Below are 17,046 nucleotides of genomic sequence, written 5' to 3' on the forward strand. Positions count from 1 at the left end.
TTCCAGGACCCTGAGACCATGACCTGAGCCAAAATCAAGAGCCGGACGCTCAAGTGACTGAGGCACCCAGGCGCTCCTGACAATGCCAATTTTAAACTCAAAGACCAAAAGAAAAATGTAAAACAAAAGTATAACTTTCAAGAATGCAATTATCACTATGAATAAGACTTCTTTTAAAAAATTGGGCATCAGATCTATAAATGAAGTATGCAGAAGCATTCATATTTTCAACAGTTTGGAATTACCCAGGTCGGCGTCTAGGTGAATACTGCTTGTAAATTCGGTCCATACTACCTTGGAGATTCATAAGAGCAGTAATAGCTTGGTTCAAACATTCTCTGTCTTCCTGCTCTTCACTACATGCTTTCAATTGCTAAAAAAAACAAACAAATATTAAACCTGCATTGTTCAATTCTTTCTTTTCTTATAGTTAGAGGAAAGAGCAACAAAAATTATTAACTCTAAATGAATTTTAAATATGCTTAATAATATGCTTAATATATGCTTAATAAAACCAGTTATACTTTTATTTCATTACATACCTGATCTCTCAAAACCAACTCTCTTTCTACATACGTAAATATAACACACATATAAAGTACTACTGCCAGAGCAATCAGAAAAAGAAGCAAGTGTGAAAAACATTGGGACATTTTCCAGATACATAAAAATAGTTTGAAATATGCAAAACATGAAGCTTACAGGTTGCTTTTGTTAGTAACTATAAGATAACCACATAAGTTATTTCATATTCTTGAATGATTAAGTTCTTATGTTTCAGAAATGTCTAAAAGCTTGCATATCTTTGTTATATAACATAATCATGTATATAAAATTTAGCAAACCAATCCATCATAAACTTTTCTGCAAACAGCATCTTTGAGATTCAACTGGTATCTTTTACAACATAAAATTCAACCACTGTAGTAAATATCAAGAAACCATGAAAGCCAATATTCTATCTCATTAACACTTAGAAATAAGGTTTATAAATTTTTAACAACTCTGGCTTTATTGGACTTATCCAACATTTCTCTTGTATCTCACTCTCAAAATGAAAGAAAATTTACCTTGTAATAAATAATTCAGTTTGGATGATGATCCAATGTTTTTGGTTTTTTTTTTGAAGAAAGAGCACAAGCAGAGGAGAGAGAGAGAGAGGGAGAGGGAGAGGGAGAGGGAGAGGGAGAGGGAGAGGGAGAGGGAGAGGGAGAGGGAGAGGGAGAGGGAGAGGGAGAGAGAGAGAGAGAATCCTAAGCAAGCTCCACATTCAGCATGGAGCCCGACATGGGGCTCAATCCCACAATCGTGGGATCATGAACTCAGCTGAAATCAAGAGTCAGACATTCACCTGACTGAGCCACCCAGGCACCCCTCCAACATTTCAATTTGTTTGACAAAAGAAGTCAAAGTGGAGCGTTATGTAGATATTATATACAGATTATATAGATACAAAAATACATTTATGCAAGAACAAATATGGAAAACTTATAATCACTTCTTTCAGAAAATTTTTAAAAATTTAAACCTATTTCATGATTTTAAACTACCCTACTAGAAATTTTGTGATAAATTTTCCTGATATTCCAAGAACAGTCTGAAAACCATTCAATAATGATCCCCCTTCCTCAGCAAGGAACTGAATAAATATTGTTTGAGTGCTAGGTCATTACCTTTTTTAAGTTTATTTATTTTTTAGTAATCTCTATACCCAACATGGGGCTCAAACTCATGACCCTGAGGTCAAGAGCTGCATGTTCTTCTGACTGAGCCAGCCAGGCTTTCCTAGGTCCATTACCTTTCATTTATATATCCTAAAAATTATTCTCCAGAGCACAGAACCATCTGTGGCATGTTTTGAGATACACGTAGAAGTCTTATTACCAAAAGATCAGCAATATAAATACTTGAAGAGACTATCATTAGAAATAAAGCCTTAATTTCTAGATTAAGAAATAAGAAATTGAGAGGATGAAAGTAAAAGAGGCAAAATACCAAAGAAATTGGAAAAGGATCAGGGCTTGGTCATTCGGACTTCTAAAGGTGAAACATTACTAGCCAAATCACTTATTTTGCTGCTTTAAAGATTTCTTGCAAAAAGATTCTTCTCAGCTCTACTCTAAAACATTTCCTTAGTAAATATGGGTATTGATGATATAAATTGCTTAATTACAGTTTTTTTCTTACTGCTGCTGTCAATCCAAATTTCACATTATCTCTAACAACGACAGTCTACCAAAATGAGAGCTGCTCTTCTATTTAGGTGTATGAGGATACTATTTCTACAGTCTACTTAGTCTTCAGGCTGCTCAAACTCATCTATATAAATGGCCATGTCATTTCTAAATATCCATGTTATAATTAAAGGCTGTCAAGGAGCAGGAAAAAAAGGATATTTCAAGGATATTTCAGGGTATTTAAAGCATAGGATTTCCTAGTGATCAAAGTACATAAAGCAGTGGCTCTGTTTGCCATAATCTTAGTTCACCAATTTGCTAAACATTTCCTGAACCTTAATTAAGATCAGTGAGATTTAATACACATCAAATAAATACCCAAGCTGTCTACAGACATTTGAAAGAATGTATTTAAACATCTTATGGCAACACAGAAATTACCATACTGAACTACTTACAAATAAGCCAAGCTCTTTCACATCTCTATGGCTTTCTATAGGGTTTCTCTGCTCCTCCTTATCCACCTGGCAAATTAGCCTCTAGGACAGCTCAAATGCCTCTTCTCTATGAAACTCTTCCTTTTTCTCCCTCCTTATATTCTCTTAAAATAATACCAAATTTATAAAAAATTTATGAAAACAATACAAATAATTCCTGTATAATAGGAGTAACCAACTTTTAACATTTTGCTACATATGCTTCCTTATTCTGTGTGAGGGTATGTGCACCATTTTACCCCTGAACTATTTGAGAGTAGTGTGTGATGCTATCCTTTCAGTTCCTTGCTGAGGAAGGAAAACCGCTGCTAGTTTTGAGATGGTTTTTGGAATGCAAGGAAAACTTAAGAGATACACAAATTACTCTCAAATACTATCATTCCCCTTCATTCCTTTAATATGCCAGCAGTGCATCTTATAGCAAAGATACTCTTCTATGGTAGTGAATGACTTCAGGAGATGTAACATTCATGAAGTTCTATTATCTAATTTTGTGCATATCTAATTTTGTCAATGTCCTGACAATCCTTAGAGTAATTTTCTCTCCAATACAGGATGCAGTCAGGTTTCTACTGGCTCTCTCTTTTTTCCAGTTTTATTAAGATATAATTGACATACAGCACTACCTAAGTTTACCATGCATAACATGATTTGATTTACACATATTGTGATTTACTGCCACTCTTAATCTGCAAAAGCTCCTCAGCATTTGCCTTTCATTGCTCCCCAAAATAAATTACACACCAGAGTAGGATAAAAATCCCTATATCCCCAAAGCCCATATTAATTTTTTTCTTACTTCCCTAGACATTGTTACTCCTGCCTCAGCAATTCCACAGTACTACTTCTTAGACACTTAATTACATTTACTTGTTGTAATTATTTGTTTAATGTTTATTTTCTTCACTAAGCCATAAATTCCTTAAACCCTGGGATATGTTTTATTTACTTTTATGTTTATTTATGTTTTGAGAGAGCGAGTGAGAGACAGAGTGTGTGTGCTCAAGCAGGGGAGGGGCAGAAGGAGCGGGAGAAAGAAGTCCCAAGCAGGCTCTGTGCTGACAGTGCAGAGCTTGACACAGGGCTCAAACTCATGAACAGTGAGATCATGGCCAGAGCCGAAACCAACAGTCAGACACTCAACCAACTGGGCCACCCAGGAGCCCCTATTCATTTTTAGTATACTACATGGTAGATATCCAAAGGTAATTAGAATGAATGACTACTGTATAAATACTTATAATTTTGTTAAATGTTTAGACAAATAACAGCAATACACATTTACTTGGTTCTTACTCTATGCATGCTCTCTTTTATGCATTACCTTACTTAATCTTTGGTACAACTCTGTAAGACTGGCTCTGTGATTATACATATTACAAATGAAGAAACCAAGGTACAGAAAGGTTAAGTAATTCACCCAAGATGAACAGCAGAGTGCATTCAAACCCAGAAATTCCGATTCCAGGGTTCATGTTTTTTGCTGCGCACTACACTCACTGCCTATCTACAATGATGCAGACACTATGCAAAACACTGGTTTCTGCCTAAATCTGGTGACCATGAGTTGAAGGGGACCCCCTCAATGTTAAAACAAACTGGATAATTACACAGTTTAAGAAATAAAATGAAGTTGGTGTGCTTTGGAAAAGAGGTCAAGGAGAGAAATGCCCTTTCAATATATGCCTAAACTAAGCAATAAAGTGGAAATGATCTTTCATTAAGATGTAGTATCTTATTGGGAATACAAGCTGGCACAGCCACTCTGGAAAACAGTCTGGAGGTTCCTCAAAAAACTAAAAATAGAACTACCCTACAACTCAGCAATTGCACTACTAGGCAGTTATCCATGGGATACAGGTATACTGTTTCAAAGGGACACATGCACCCCCATGTTTATAGCAGCACTATCAACAACAGCCAAAGTATGGAAAGAGCCCAAAAATGTCCATCGATGGATGAATGGATAAAGAAAGTGTGGTATATAGATACAATGGAGTATTACTTGACAATCAAAAAGAATGAAATCTTGCCATTTGCAACTACGTGGATGGAACTGGAGGGTATTACGTTAAGTGAAATTAGTCAGAGAAAGACAAAAATCATATGACTTCATATGACTACAAAAACAGGGAGGGGGACAAAATAGAAGAGACTCATAAATATGGAGAACAAACTGATGGTTACTGGAGGGGTTGTGGGAGGGGGGATGGGCTAAATGGGTAAGAGGCATTAAGGAATCTACTCCTGAAATCACTGTTTCACTAAGTGCTAACTAATTTGGATGTAAATTTTAAAAAATAAAAAATAAAATTTTTTAAAAAGATGTAGTCTCTTATGAACTTGACTAAAGAATATATTCCTTGCTTACTTGATAATCATTATTCTCCTTACTTGTCTATAAGTATATCCCGAGATTTTACACACCATGTAAGTTTTTTCTTTATGAGACTTCTTGAAATACTTATCATGATTCTCTTGAATTCCTATAAAAATGCTGTATCTACTATGGATGTCTGTGTGCCTGAAGGTAAATTATAATAAATTATAAATTTGTTTCTAATTCATTATACTGGGAATGCAGTCTTGGTGTGAAATAATATATGTGATCAATTCTTTTTTTGTAATAATAAAGTTCTCTCAACATTTTCATAAAAATAGTGTTTTAGTAATTTGGTGAGAATTCAACTCATTAAAACCTATCACTTTTCTTTATATGCTTTGAAAAAAAATGCATTATCTTCCTTAGGATGTCCTTGAATCATGTGTCAGCACTGAAAGAATACTAATTATGTAGCAAAATATTTCTTGTAGTCTTTTTCAATAGATAGAACATTTCTCTTAATAGAAATTATCTCAAGGTCTTAATGTTATAATACACTCACACACAGGAACACAAAGCCAGTGACAAAGCAAATGTTACATAGTCTTAAGAATTAGTGAACCTAGGTGAAGGGAGCACACTATATATTTTTGCACCTTTTCTCTGTTTTTCAAAGTAAAAAAGTATTTCCTAAAGAAACTCAATCGTCTCATATCAAAATATTGTCTTCTCTTTCCCAATGAGCCTCATTAGAATTATTACTAATAGGTCTTCCTGTTAAGCTTTAAATTAAATTAAGAAGGATTACGTTCTCTTGACAGGACACTTTTTATACTTTCCATGACTAAATTTCCAAGGAATGACCAGAGAAGCAAAGAATGTTACTTGGCCTTGAACACATCAATTCTGAAGTGAGACCAGATAAGTTCTTACCAACAGAAGAATAAACATAGAATATGCTAGAAAATAACAAAGTTACTTATAAACCAGGAAATGAATTATTTTTTTCTTGTTCCTCTTACATAAGGATTGAATTATGTATTAAGAAAAAAAAATCTATAATTTATCTGAGGAAAAAAATTAAAAAATGAAAGTAGTTTGTCATCAACCTCAGAAAGATTAAATTTGAAAAGAACCAAAAAGAAATATATTACCTATAAGATGAACTTCAAAGTACTGCTACGAATAACAATAATATAACAATTTACTGTAAAGTAATTTCAAGTAAACTATATGTGATATACCATAATTTCTCTTTATGTAGTCATTTTCTATTTTGTTTATCATAAATTCTGGTTCTGGGAAAGAAAAGTTGAATAATATTTATTTATTTTTTTAATTTTTTTAATGTTTATTTATTTTTGAGACAGAGAGAGACAGAGCATGAGCAGGGAGGGGCAGAGAGAGAGGGAGACACAGAATGTGAAGCAGGCTCCAGGCTCTGAGCTGTCAGCACAGAGCCCGACGTGGGGCTCGAACTCACGAACTATGAGATCATGACCCGAGCCGAAGTCGGATGCTTAACCGACTGAGCCACCCAGGCGCCCCAAAAGTTGAATAATATTTAAATGCTATGTCCACAAATAAATATTCCTTGGTATATGACTGAAGCAAATACTTCAGATTAAAACAGGTTTAAAACTGCTTCAGGATTGTGCTTTCTATTCCCTAAGGAATGTGACAGCCTTAAGTTACACTGGCCTAGCTTTCTTTCTTTTTTTTTTTTTTTTTTTTTTTTTTAATTTTTTTTTTTCAACATTTTTTATTTATTTTTGGGACAGAGAGAGACAGAGCATGAACGGGGGAGGGGCAGAGAGAGAGGGAGACACAGAATCGGAAACAGGCTCCAGGCTCCGAGCCATCAGCCCAGAGCCTGACGCAGGGCTCGAACTCACGGACCGCGAGATCGTGACCTGGCTGAAGTCGGACGCTTAACCGACTGCGCCACCCAGGCGCCCCGGCCTAGCTTTCTTTCTTATGGTTCTCTTCCCAAAGGAAGCTTAACATGAAATGAAATTTCATTTGGATGAGTACTTGAGCCAAACAATATCACAAAAAGGCAATCTACAGAATGGAAGAAAATATTTGCATCTGATATATATGATAAAGTACTAATATCCATAATATATAAAGAACTCCTATAACACAACAACAAAAATGTAAACCCCCCCAATAGCAAAGGATTTAAATAGGTATTTATCACAAGAAGATACACAAATGACTAACAAGCATATGAAGAGATGCTCACCATTACTAATCATTAGGGAAATGCAAATCAAAACCACAATGAGATACCACCTCACATTCATTAGGACAGCTATTATAAAAAACCAAAATTACAGGGGCACCTGGGTGCCTCAGTTGGTTAAATGTCTGACTTCAGCTCAGGTCATGATCTCATGGTTAGTGAGTTCAAGCCCCATGTCAAGCTCTGTGCTGATAGCTCAGAGCCTGGAGCCTGCTTCAGATTCTGTGTCTCTGTCTCTCTGTGCCCCTCCCCGCCATGCTCTCTCTCAAAAACTAATAAACATTTAAAAAAATACAGACAATATCAAGTGTTGATGAGGATGTGGAGAAACTGGAATGCTTGTGCATGGCTGATGGAGATGTAAAATGGTATAGTGCTATGGGATAAAGTACAGTGATTCTTCAAAAAATTAAAAATAGAATTACCATCTGATTCAGCAATTCCATTTCTGGGTATATATCTCAAAGAACTGAAAGCAGACTCTTGAGGAGATATCTGTGTACCCATATTCACAGCAGCATTATTTACAATAGCCAAAGAATAGAAGTTACCCAAATGTCCAGTCACACAATGGCTCCATAACAACATACTTAGCATACTTAAAATGGTTAAGATGGTAAGTTTCATGTTATGTATATTTTACCGTAATTACAAACAATTTTATGTTTTAAAGAACCAACAGTATCAGGGGCACCTAAGTGACTTAGTTGAATGACTCTTGATTTCAGTTCGGGTCCTGATCTCACAGTTCATGAGACTGAGCCCCATGTCGACTGAGCCCCACATTGGGCTCTGTGCTGACAGTGCAGAACCTACTCGAGATTCTTTCTCTCCTCCTCTCTCTCTGCCTCCCCCCAACTCATGTCATCTTCTCTCTCTCAAAATAAACAGCAAAAAAAGAAAAAAAAAAAACAATAGTATCACAGTCAGAAAAGATTTAAGAGTAAAAAGTAGTTTCTCATCTGCTCATGTGATAATCCATTTAGCTTGTGTTTAGAAATACTCCTTATTTCAGTATTTTTCAAACTGCCTGTCATAATCCATTAGTGGATCACCACCATTTTTTAAAAGAAACAGAACAGAATATAAACAGACACAGCACGAAATGTTAAGTAGCATTTCATGAAAGTTTTTGTTTCATACGTTTGTGTGTGTGTGTGTGTACACATACGTACATATACACTGATCTGATGTTATATGCATTTCTTATTGTGGATCACTCCCACTATATAACATAAAGAATGATTCTCACAGGACAATAAATGCTAATAACTGGACCACATTCTACAATATTTGGGCCCTTGTGATCCCACTAATTGAATCGTATGCTTACCAAGAATCAGTGTATGTTTCAAATATGTTTATGCAAGTTGTGCCTATATCGTAATTATGTAATTCAATTACTCACTACATAAGTCAAAGAAATAGGAGTATAAAAGGAGATATTTATACAAAAACTCAAATAATTTTAAAGGCAAGCTCCTTTAAAAAGGTATAAGAAAAATGACATAAAAATTTTGGAAAAATTATGAAAACCTAGGTTTTTGCACTCAGATTGTTTTACAAACATCTTCAAGTTCATGTGCCATCTAAAAGAAATGGAAAATAGAGGGGCACCTGGGTGGTTCAGTTGGTTAAGTGACGGACTCTTCGTTTCAGCTTAGGTAATAATCTCACAGTTTGTGAGTTCAAGTCCTACATTGGGCTCTGTTTTGACTGTGCTGACAGTGCAGAGGCTGCTTGGGATTCTCTGTCTCCCTCTTTCTGCCCACCCCTCCACCCTTCTCTTTTTTTCTCAAAATAAATAAACTTAAACACGCATTATAAAAAATAAATAAATGGAAAATAGAAATCACAGAAGATAATTTTTGTGATATAAGAAAGATTCACAGTCAAAGAAAAGATTTTATCCTAAGTCAACAGATTAGCGCATAAATACATACAAATGTTGATCTATAGGGGTTTTGTGTGTGTTTATGAGAATGAAATGTATATAATATTCAAAATGACCGTTTAATTAGCTGACCAACTTCAGTCCCAATTACGAGGACATGGAATCCAGTGATTAACTGGTGGCAAAACAGCTACCAGGATCAGTCTCAAGATAAGTCAGGCCATCATTATTAATGATGCAGACATAGCTGTAAAATTAACCCTGAAGATTTTAATTTTTTTAAATGTTTTTTTTTTTAATGTTTTTACTTATTTTTGAGACAGAAAGAGACAGAGCATGATCAGGGGAGGAGCAGAGAGAGAGGGAGACACAGAATCCGAAGCAGGCTCCAGGCTCTTAGCTGTCAGCACAGAGACCGACGCGGGGCTCGAACTCGCAGACTGAGATCATGACCTGAGCCGAAGTCGGACGCCCAACTGACTGAGCCACCCAGGCACCCCTGAACATTTTAATTTTTTTAATGTTTTATTTATTTTTGAGAGAGAGTGAGAGTGAGTACAAATGGAGGAGGGACAGAGGGAGAAGGGACAGAGAATCCAAACTGGAGTCTGTGCTGACAGCAGTGAGCCCAACACAGGGTTTGAACACACGAACTGTGAGATCATGACCTGAGCCAAAGTCAGACGCTCAAATGACTGAGCCACCCAGGTGCCCTAACCTTGAAGATTTTAAAAACCAATCATCCAGATAGGGAAAAAAAGTAAGCTTCAGTTATAAAGTCAAACAAGGATTTTAAATATTGGCACATACTAGAAGGCAATTATAAGACTAATGATAGGACTTCCAATTAGACATGAACATTCTCCAAAAAATTTTAGAAATCTAAGTATACACCTAGGGCAGACAATATATTATTCATAATGAAGGCTGCAATTATTTTTATGAGCTCTTTAGAGATCCGTTTGTCTCCACAGAGACATTGAGAATAAAGATGTTCACCAATTTGTGCTCAAAAACTTTAGCATCACACATTATGGGTAATAAGACTTCATAAAGAAGAATTCCTGAGGGGCACCTGGGTGGCTTGGTTAGTTGAGCATCAGACTCTTGGTTATAGCTCAGGTCATGATCTCGCTGTTCATGGGATAGAGCCCCACATGGGATCCCACATGGGATTCTCTCTCCCTCTCTCTGCACCTCCTTTGCTTGCATGGTCTCTGTCACTTTCAAAATAAATCAATAAACTTTAAAAAAAAAGAATTTTTTTAAATATTTGCTTATTTTTGAGAGAAAGAGAGACAGAGTGCGAGTGGGGGAGGAACAGAGAGAGGGAGACACAGAATCCGAAGCAGGCTCCAGGCTCCGAGCTGTCAGCACAGAGCCCGATGCGGAGCTCGAACTGGTGAACTGCGAGATCATGACCCGAGCTGAACTCGGATGCCTAACCGACTGAGCCACCCAGGTGCCCCCAAAAAGAATTCTTGAGATAGCTTCTCACTAGAAATCATCAAATGAATTCCTTGCCTAGGTACCTACAAGATACAGAGTTATTCTGGCTTTAATATTATTACTAAAGAGTTAGATGGAAAAAGTCTGAACAGGTTATCTAAAATAACAACTTGGTATCCTAAAGGAGATGTACAAAATACTTACGCAGAAAGATGCCTAGCTTCTAAAAAGTAATTTAAAATGTGGAAGGGGGTGCCTGGATAGCTCAGTGGGCAAAACGTCCGATTCCTGATTTCAGCTCAGGTCATGGTCTCAAGGTTTGTGAGACTGAGCCTCACACTGGGCTCTGCGACAGCCGGAGCCTGCTTGGGATTCCCTCTCTCTCTGCCCCTCCCCTGCTCACACACTCTCTCTCAAAGTAAATAAGTAAACTTTAAAAACTTTTTAAAAAAATGCTGCAGAAGAAAATTTTACTAAGCAAGATATTTTGAAATTACAAATGAAAAAGGGAACTAATCTGAAAGTAGACAAAAGTCCTAGATGTTAGCTGGAGTCAATGAAGATCAGTAGCTATGACATAGAGAAATGAGGATGTATGGTACCCTGAAAATATCTATCTCCACATGCTGACTTGGGTAACAGTCCTAAAGATCAAGTTAAAGTGCAAAAGGAACGTGGAGTAGAAAAAGAAACATACACTCACGAATTGTGATGCCTGTCTAAAGGCAGCAGATATTCTTTTGTAACTAAGTAGTAGTGCTTTAAAGGCTTCAAGGAATAAATAATGAGAAACCACCCATATCTCATCAGTGAAACTATAACCCTTAGATTAAATATAGAATATACTCACTTTTAATTAATGCACAACAATAATAACAAATAGAAATATGGAATGCAAAGACAAGCCACAGGAGAGAAGATATTTAAAATGGCAAAAGACTTCAATAAAACTACAATAGTTATCTAGAAGGCCAATAAACATATACTCAAGCTCATTAATAATCAAGAAAATATAAATTAAAAACACCAGATACCATTATAAATATACAAGATGACCATTAATTTAAAAGTCTGAAAATATGCATAAAGAGCAACATAAACACTCATCCATTCTCTTAAGAGTGTAAAGTGTACAACCCACTTTGGAAAACTGCTTGGCATTATCTATTACATTTGAAAATATGCAATTCTTATAACCAAGCAATTTCATCTTTTAGTATATACTCTAGAGAAATAAAATGCATGCACATATGTACCAAGAGATATGTACAAGAATGTACATATCAAGCGTTATCAGCAATAGCAAAACACTGTTCATCAGCTAGGAAAGGATAAATAAATTTGCAATTTATTCAAACAATGGAAGAAAAACTAGAAAAACATACAATATCAATAAATTTTACAAATATTACTTTAAGAGAAGATACAAGACACAAAATAATATATATAATATGAACTAATTTATATCAAGTTCAGAAACAGGCTATATATATTTTTAGTGATATATATAGATATAGATATAGATATAGATATCTATATCTATATATATATGGTTAAACTGTAAAGAAAAGCATGTAAGTAAGTGCCATTCAAGTCGGCATTGTGGTTTACCTCTGGTGTGTTTATACATTCATTTATTATATAACATGTTTATATTTTACATTTTTCTACATGTAATATAATTTACTAAGTTTAATAAGTTTATACTTTATTTATTAGAACCTTTAACAATTCAATATATTTTTATGTTTACTGATCTTTAAAAAGAGTTCAAGTTTTACTGTAATTCTTTTTATATGTTGCTTGGGTTCTAGCTACGAGAGGAAGAATACTATACTGTATGGAAAAAAGAAGTGCTTTTCTTAATAAGTTAAAATGATGGAAATTTAGACCAATGTTTTGCATTTTACTAATTAACGTAAGAGGCAAATCACTGTTATTGTGTGCCTTCAAAAATTAATGAAAAAGTAATCTCTATATTAGTACTTTGAAATTCTGTATTACGAAATGACAGATAAAGACATATTTTCCTCTCTCTACCACTTGGAAATGATATGAAGACAAGAAACATAGGCTTTTATCCATGGAAAAGAAGGTAGACATTTAAGGTACTTTTATTTTTATGAATAGAAAGTATGAAAAATAATATGACCAGATTAAAACTAGTTCTTAAGCCTCATAAATGCAAGTACTTTCGGTTCAGGAAGACTTCATCTTACCTTTAATAATTCAAAATAGTGCCAACAATGATATACAGGCACCAGCATAAGGCGTGGAAGGACATAACGAACTGCCTCTTTAAAACCATCAGCAATGGACTGTAAAGTAAAAAGATGTAACAGTATATCTCTGGTATCAAGAATGTACAACAGCAGTGCCTAACACAAGTAACTTTTTATTTAAAGTTTATTTGTTTTGAGAGAGAGAGAGAGCGCGTGTGCAAGTGGGGACGGGGCAGAGAGAGAGAGGGAGAGAGAGTTCCAAACAGATCCATGTGGTCAGCGCAGAGCCCAACATGGAGCTCAAACTCAGGAACCATGAGATCATGACCTGAGCTGAAGTCAGACGCTTAACTGAATGAGCCACCAAGGTGCCCCTTAACACAAAAAACTTTTAAAGATATAATAGACTTTACCAAAACAATAATGGAAATCATGTTCTATATGGAAAGAGAAGCGCTATAAAGTCAAGGGTTTTTTCGTCCTTTAAGTTATCAGATATATACATTTCTTCATCTCTTACACAGCCAAAATAACTTTCACAGTAGTCCTATACAACTTTTTTTTCAAAAGTTTTGGCTTCCCCATACCCTAAGAGATTTTTGAAAGCTATGTATCCTCTTGCACATTTTTGTATCATCATTTGAAATATTTTAAGTGATTACAAAGGATGTATTTTTTGGAATGTTGCATACTATAAACGTGATTTAAATATGTTTCACCAAACAATGATTAAATAAACTTCAAATTTACCTTATTTTATGAAAAACATCTCTCATATAACTACATTGACAAAGCCGATCTTCATTGTCAAAATAAACAGCTAGATCAGACAATGTCTTCAAAAAGTCTTGGCTGCATTCTTAAGTTCAAATACACGTTAATGTCACAGTCTCAAGTACAGAAACCATCTGAAAGAATCTATAACTGCTTCTAACATAGTGCATCCAGGTATGAGAATGTCACAAGCCTTCCCTCTCCATTATTTCAATGTCCAATGAAAGATGAGGTACTCTTCAGGGTGCCTGGGTGGCTCAGTCGGTTAAGTGTCCAACATCAGCTCAGGTCATGATCTCACAGTTTGTGAGTTCGAGCCCCACGTTGGGATCTGCTGACAGCTCAGACTCTGGAGTGTGTTTCAAATTCTGTGTCTCCCTCTCTCTCTGCCCCTCTCCCTGCTCATGCTCTGTCTCTCTCTCTCTCAAAAATAAATAAACATTAAAAACTTAAAAAAAAAAGATGAGGTACTTTTCTTTTAGGAAGTTAATATTCACCCTTGTAACAAACATCTTACTTCTTAATCCTCGGATAGTTAGATACGACAAGACAGAGATATGACATGACATTTTAGCTACTGAGAATTTTTAACACAATTAAACCCACCTCCTGCTATTTGAAACCTTTTTGCTTTGCACTCAATGAATTCTTCAAAAGCAAAAGTTTTGTGTTCTCCCTGGCTGGGACCCTGCAGGTTTTTATACTTTGGATCAATGCATAATGGGAAATTAAATATTGCTGGCAAGGGTAATGTGTAAGGAAAGTTGGAAGAGAAAATGCAAAAACACAAACAAGGTAGCAGGTAGGCTAGAAACTGATTCCCTGAAAGCTGTCTGTGCCCTTATATCACCTGAAAAATCTTAGTGAATAGCTAGGGTTAGGTATATCCCAGTTTTGAAAACTAATCGTCCACAGAATAAATGATTTTTTAAAATTTAGAAGGGATTTACAAGTCACTCATATTGATTTTAAATGTCATTAAGGTTGACTTAAACTAGTATTTCTCCTCATTAGATAAATATAGAAAACAGCAATAAAGGAGGAAAAAATCTCATATGATGTTTTTGAAAGTATCCTCATAGGCAAGGGGTGCCTGGGTGGTTCAGTTGGTTAAGTGTCCAACTCTTGACTTTGGCTCAAGTCATGATCTCACGGTTCGTGAGATCGAGCTCCATCTAGGGCTCTGTGCTGAAAGTGTGGAGCCTGCTTGGGATTCTCTCTCTTTCTGCTCCTTCCCTACTCACTCTCTCGAAAAATAAAAATAAACTTTACAAAAAAAAAAAAAAAAAAGTGAAAATATCCTCATAGACAAACACTGCCATCATTCTCATAAATTGTTCACTGAAGTTAAATTATAATTTGTTCAATGGACTTGTTAACATAAGATGCACAGTCAACTTACTTTCCTAAAGATTAACTTCTTTCACCATTCAATTAATGAAAGTGATGTCAATCACTCGATATATTTTCATATATTTTATATATAATGCTTTAACTGGAACCAAGATGAAACTTAAAATTAAGTCTACAAAGATCATCTATATTGTTAATTAGCACTGAAATGGCTACATTGTTAATTAGCACTGAAATGGCTACTAAAGCATATTCTCAAGTGCTAACGCAATGTATATTTATAGTGTAAGAACTATAAATCACACAAGCAAATGTATGACTATTTAACATGTGCCAAATGTGCTTAGTGTATTCCCATTTGGTTTTTACAGTTTAAAACCATAAGAGATATACATTATGATCATTTCACAAATGAGCAAACAAAGTCTCAGAGATTAAGTGACTTGCTCAAGATAACACAATTACTGACTGGCCCAAAGCCAGAAGTTCTAACTCCAGAGCTCATGTTCTTAAAGTGTGCTATACATCTTCTAAACAAGTTTTTTGTTTTCTGTTTTTCTTAACGAAGCATTACCTTCTTCACTTTACACTGAATGAGTCTTTTTAAAGTTAATACAGTACAAGTGAGTTTGGCCTGAAAAGGGTTTAATCTAAGTCTTTGAATTTCATTTCATATCTGCAGCAATAGCTTAAATAACTGGGTCCTAAACATTCAAATCGCACAGTAAGAACTCCTAATAAAATAGGAATGAAACAAGAAATGCAAAGATCTTATAGGCAGACTGTCCCATTTACATAATGTTTACTTTATGGCTTATATGAATATAGAATATTTAGCTTAAGAAAACTATTCCTTCATTGAAGTAAATTTTGAGAATTAGGTGTCATTTTTATTCCAAGTTGACAAATTACTCAGTGTTGAGTAGAAGTAGGAGACAATAAAGGGAATTCACACTGATGAAGGCAGAGGGATGGTAAGTTCAGTTTTGAACACATTATATTTGAATTGCCTGTGAGACATCCAAGTGAATTAGCTCAAAGGGCAGCTGGTTATATGAAAGTGTACAGTCACACGCGCGCGCGCGCGCACACACACACACACACACACACACACACACACACTGCTCCAAAGACAGCAGTTTGAAAATACAGATAGGAAGTCATTAGCATATAGGCAACAGCTGAAGCAAAATGTACAGATAAACTTACCCAAGGAAAGTACAGAGGGGCAGAAAAGCAGGGGCTGATAACAGAAATTGGAAAACATCTACAATTAAGGAGACTAAGAAGAAATCAACAAAGTAAGATAAAAATGAGGACAAAGTATCATGGGAGCCAAAAGAACAAGGAAGGGACTAACAAATACTACAGGCATAAATATGAAATAAAAATATCCACCGGACTTGGATAGTGTATGGACATTACATGAGGATATTCTCCACTCTTTATGATTTCTGTTCTAGGGAATTCTCTACTCTTTATGATTTCTTATTCCTGTGGGGAGTAAGATCCTGAAATAGCTCTGCATATTAATCTCTATATCCCAGACCTAGAATGTGCCATATTCTTGTAGCAATCAGAATGTATAATAATATTCTAGAAAAGATTTCTACATTAAGGACAGACTGAAAGAACTCAAGACAAAAATAGAAGACAATCTAAAATAAGCTAACAGTGAACATATTTTGAAGTACTTGCAAATTATTTCCTTATGTGCTTTATGAAAAGATTCTAGAACTACAAATATTTGAAGGATAAGATGGTGAAATATTTCTTTAGTTGCTTTATAAAAAAATAACATTCAATTTAAGTTTACCTGAAAGTGTAGAGCCACTGCAGGTCTGGCCATCAACTTACTGAAATGCTCATTAAATTTTGGAGACAGAATATCCTGTGATAATGTTTCATAAGGATCAAATGCTTGCTCCTATTTTGTTTAAAAAGGAGAATGTGTTAGGTTTAAAAGAACATCTTTTCTACTAATATGGCACAGATTACTTAATGGCAAATTTTTATCAAGTCTTCAACTAAGTTTCAGAACTTTTTGCTCTCTACTTTTAAGGGGCAAACAATAACCAGGAAATTTTTTTAAATGTAAGTAATGATCTT

General features: G+C 35.2%; 1 protein-coding gene across 2 annotated transcripts in view; it reads right to left on the reverse strand.

The window, feature by feature from the left end:
- SOS2 (SOS Ras/Rho guanine nucleotide exchange factor 2) overlaps positions 1 to 17,046 on the reverse strand; it is a 91,065-nt gene that overhangs the window by 34,438 nt on the left and 39,581 nt on the right. Inside the window, exons 7-9 of one of the 2 annotated variants that reach the window (XM_078448264.2) lie at positions 16,754 to 16,864; positions 12,808 to 12,906; positions 246 to 373 (exon numbers count right to left, since the gene is read on the reverse strand). In XM_078448264.2, the coding sequence (XP_078304390.2) occupies positions 246 to 373; positions 12,808 to 12,906; positions 16,754 to 16,864 (338 nt within the window). The remainder of the gene's footprint in view (positions 1 to 245; positions 374 to 12,807; positions 12,907 to 16,753; positions 16,865 to 17,046) is intronic. The other variant, XM_078448265.2, reaches the window with a different exon arrangement.

Source organism: Panthera onca, chromosome B3 (assembly GCF_046562875.1).
Source record: "Panthera onca isolate mPanOnc1 chromosome B3, mPanOnc1 haplotype 2, whole genome shotgun sequence".
Taxonomy (NCBI): Eukaryota; Metazoa; Chordata; class Mammalia; order Carnivora; family Felidae; genus Panthera; species Panthera onca.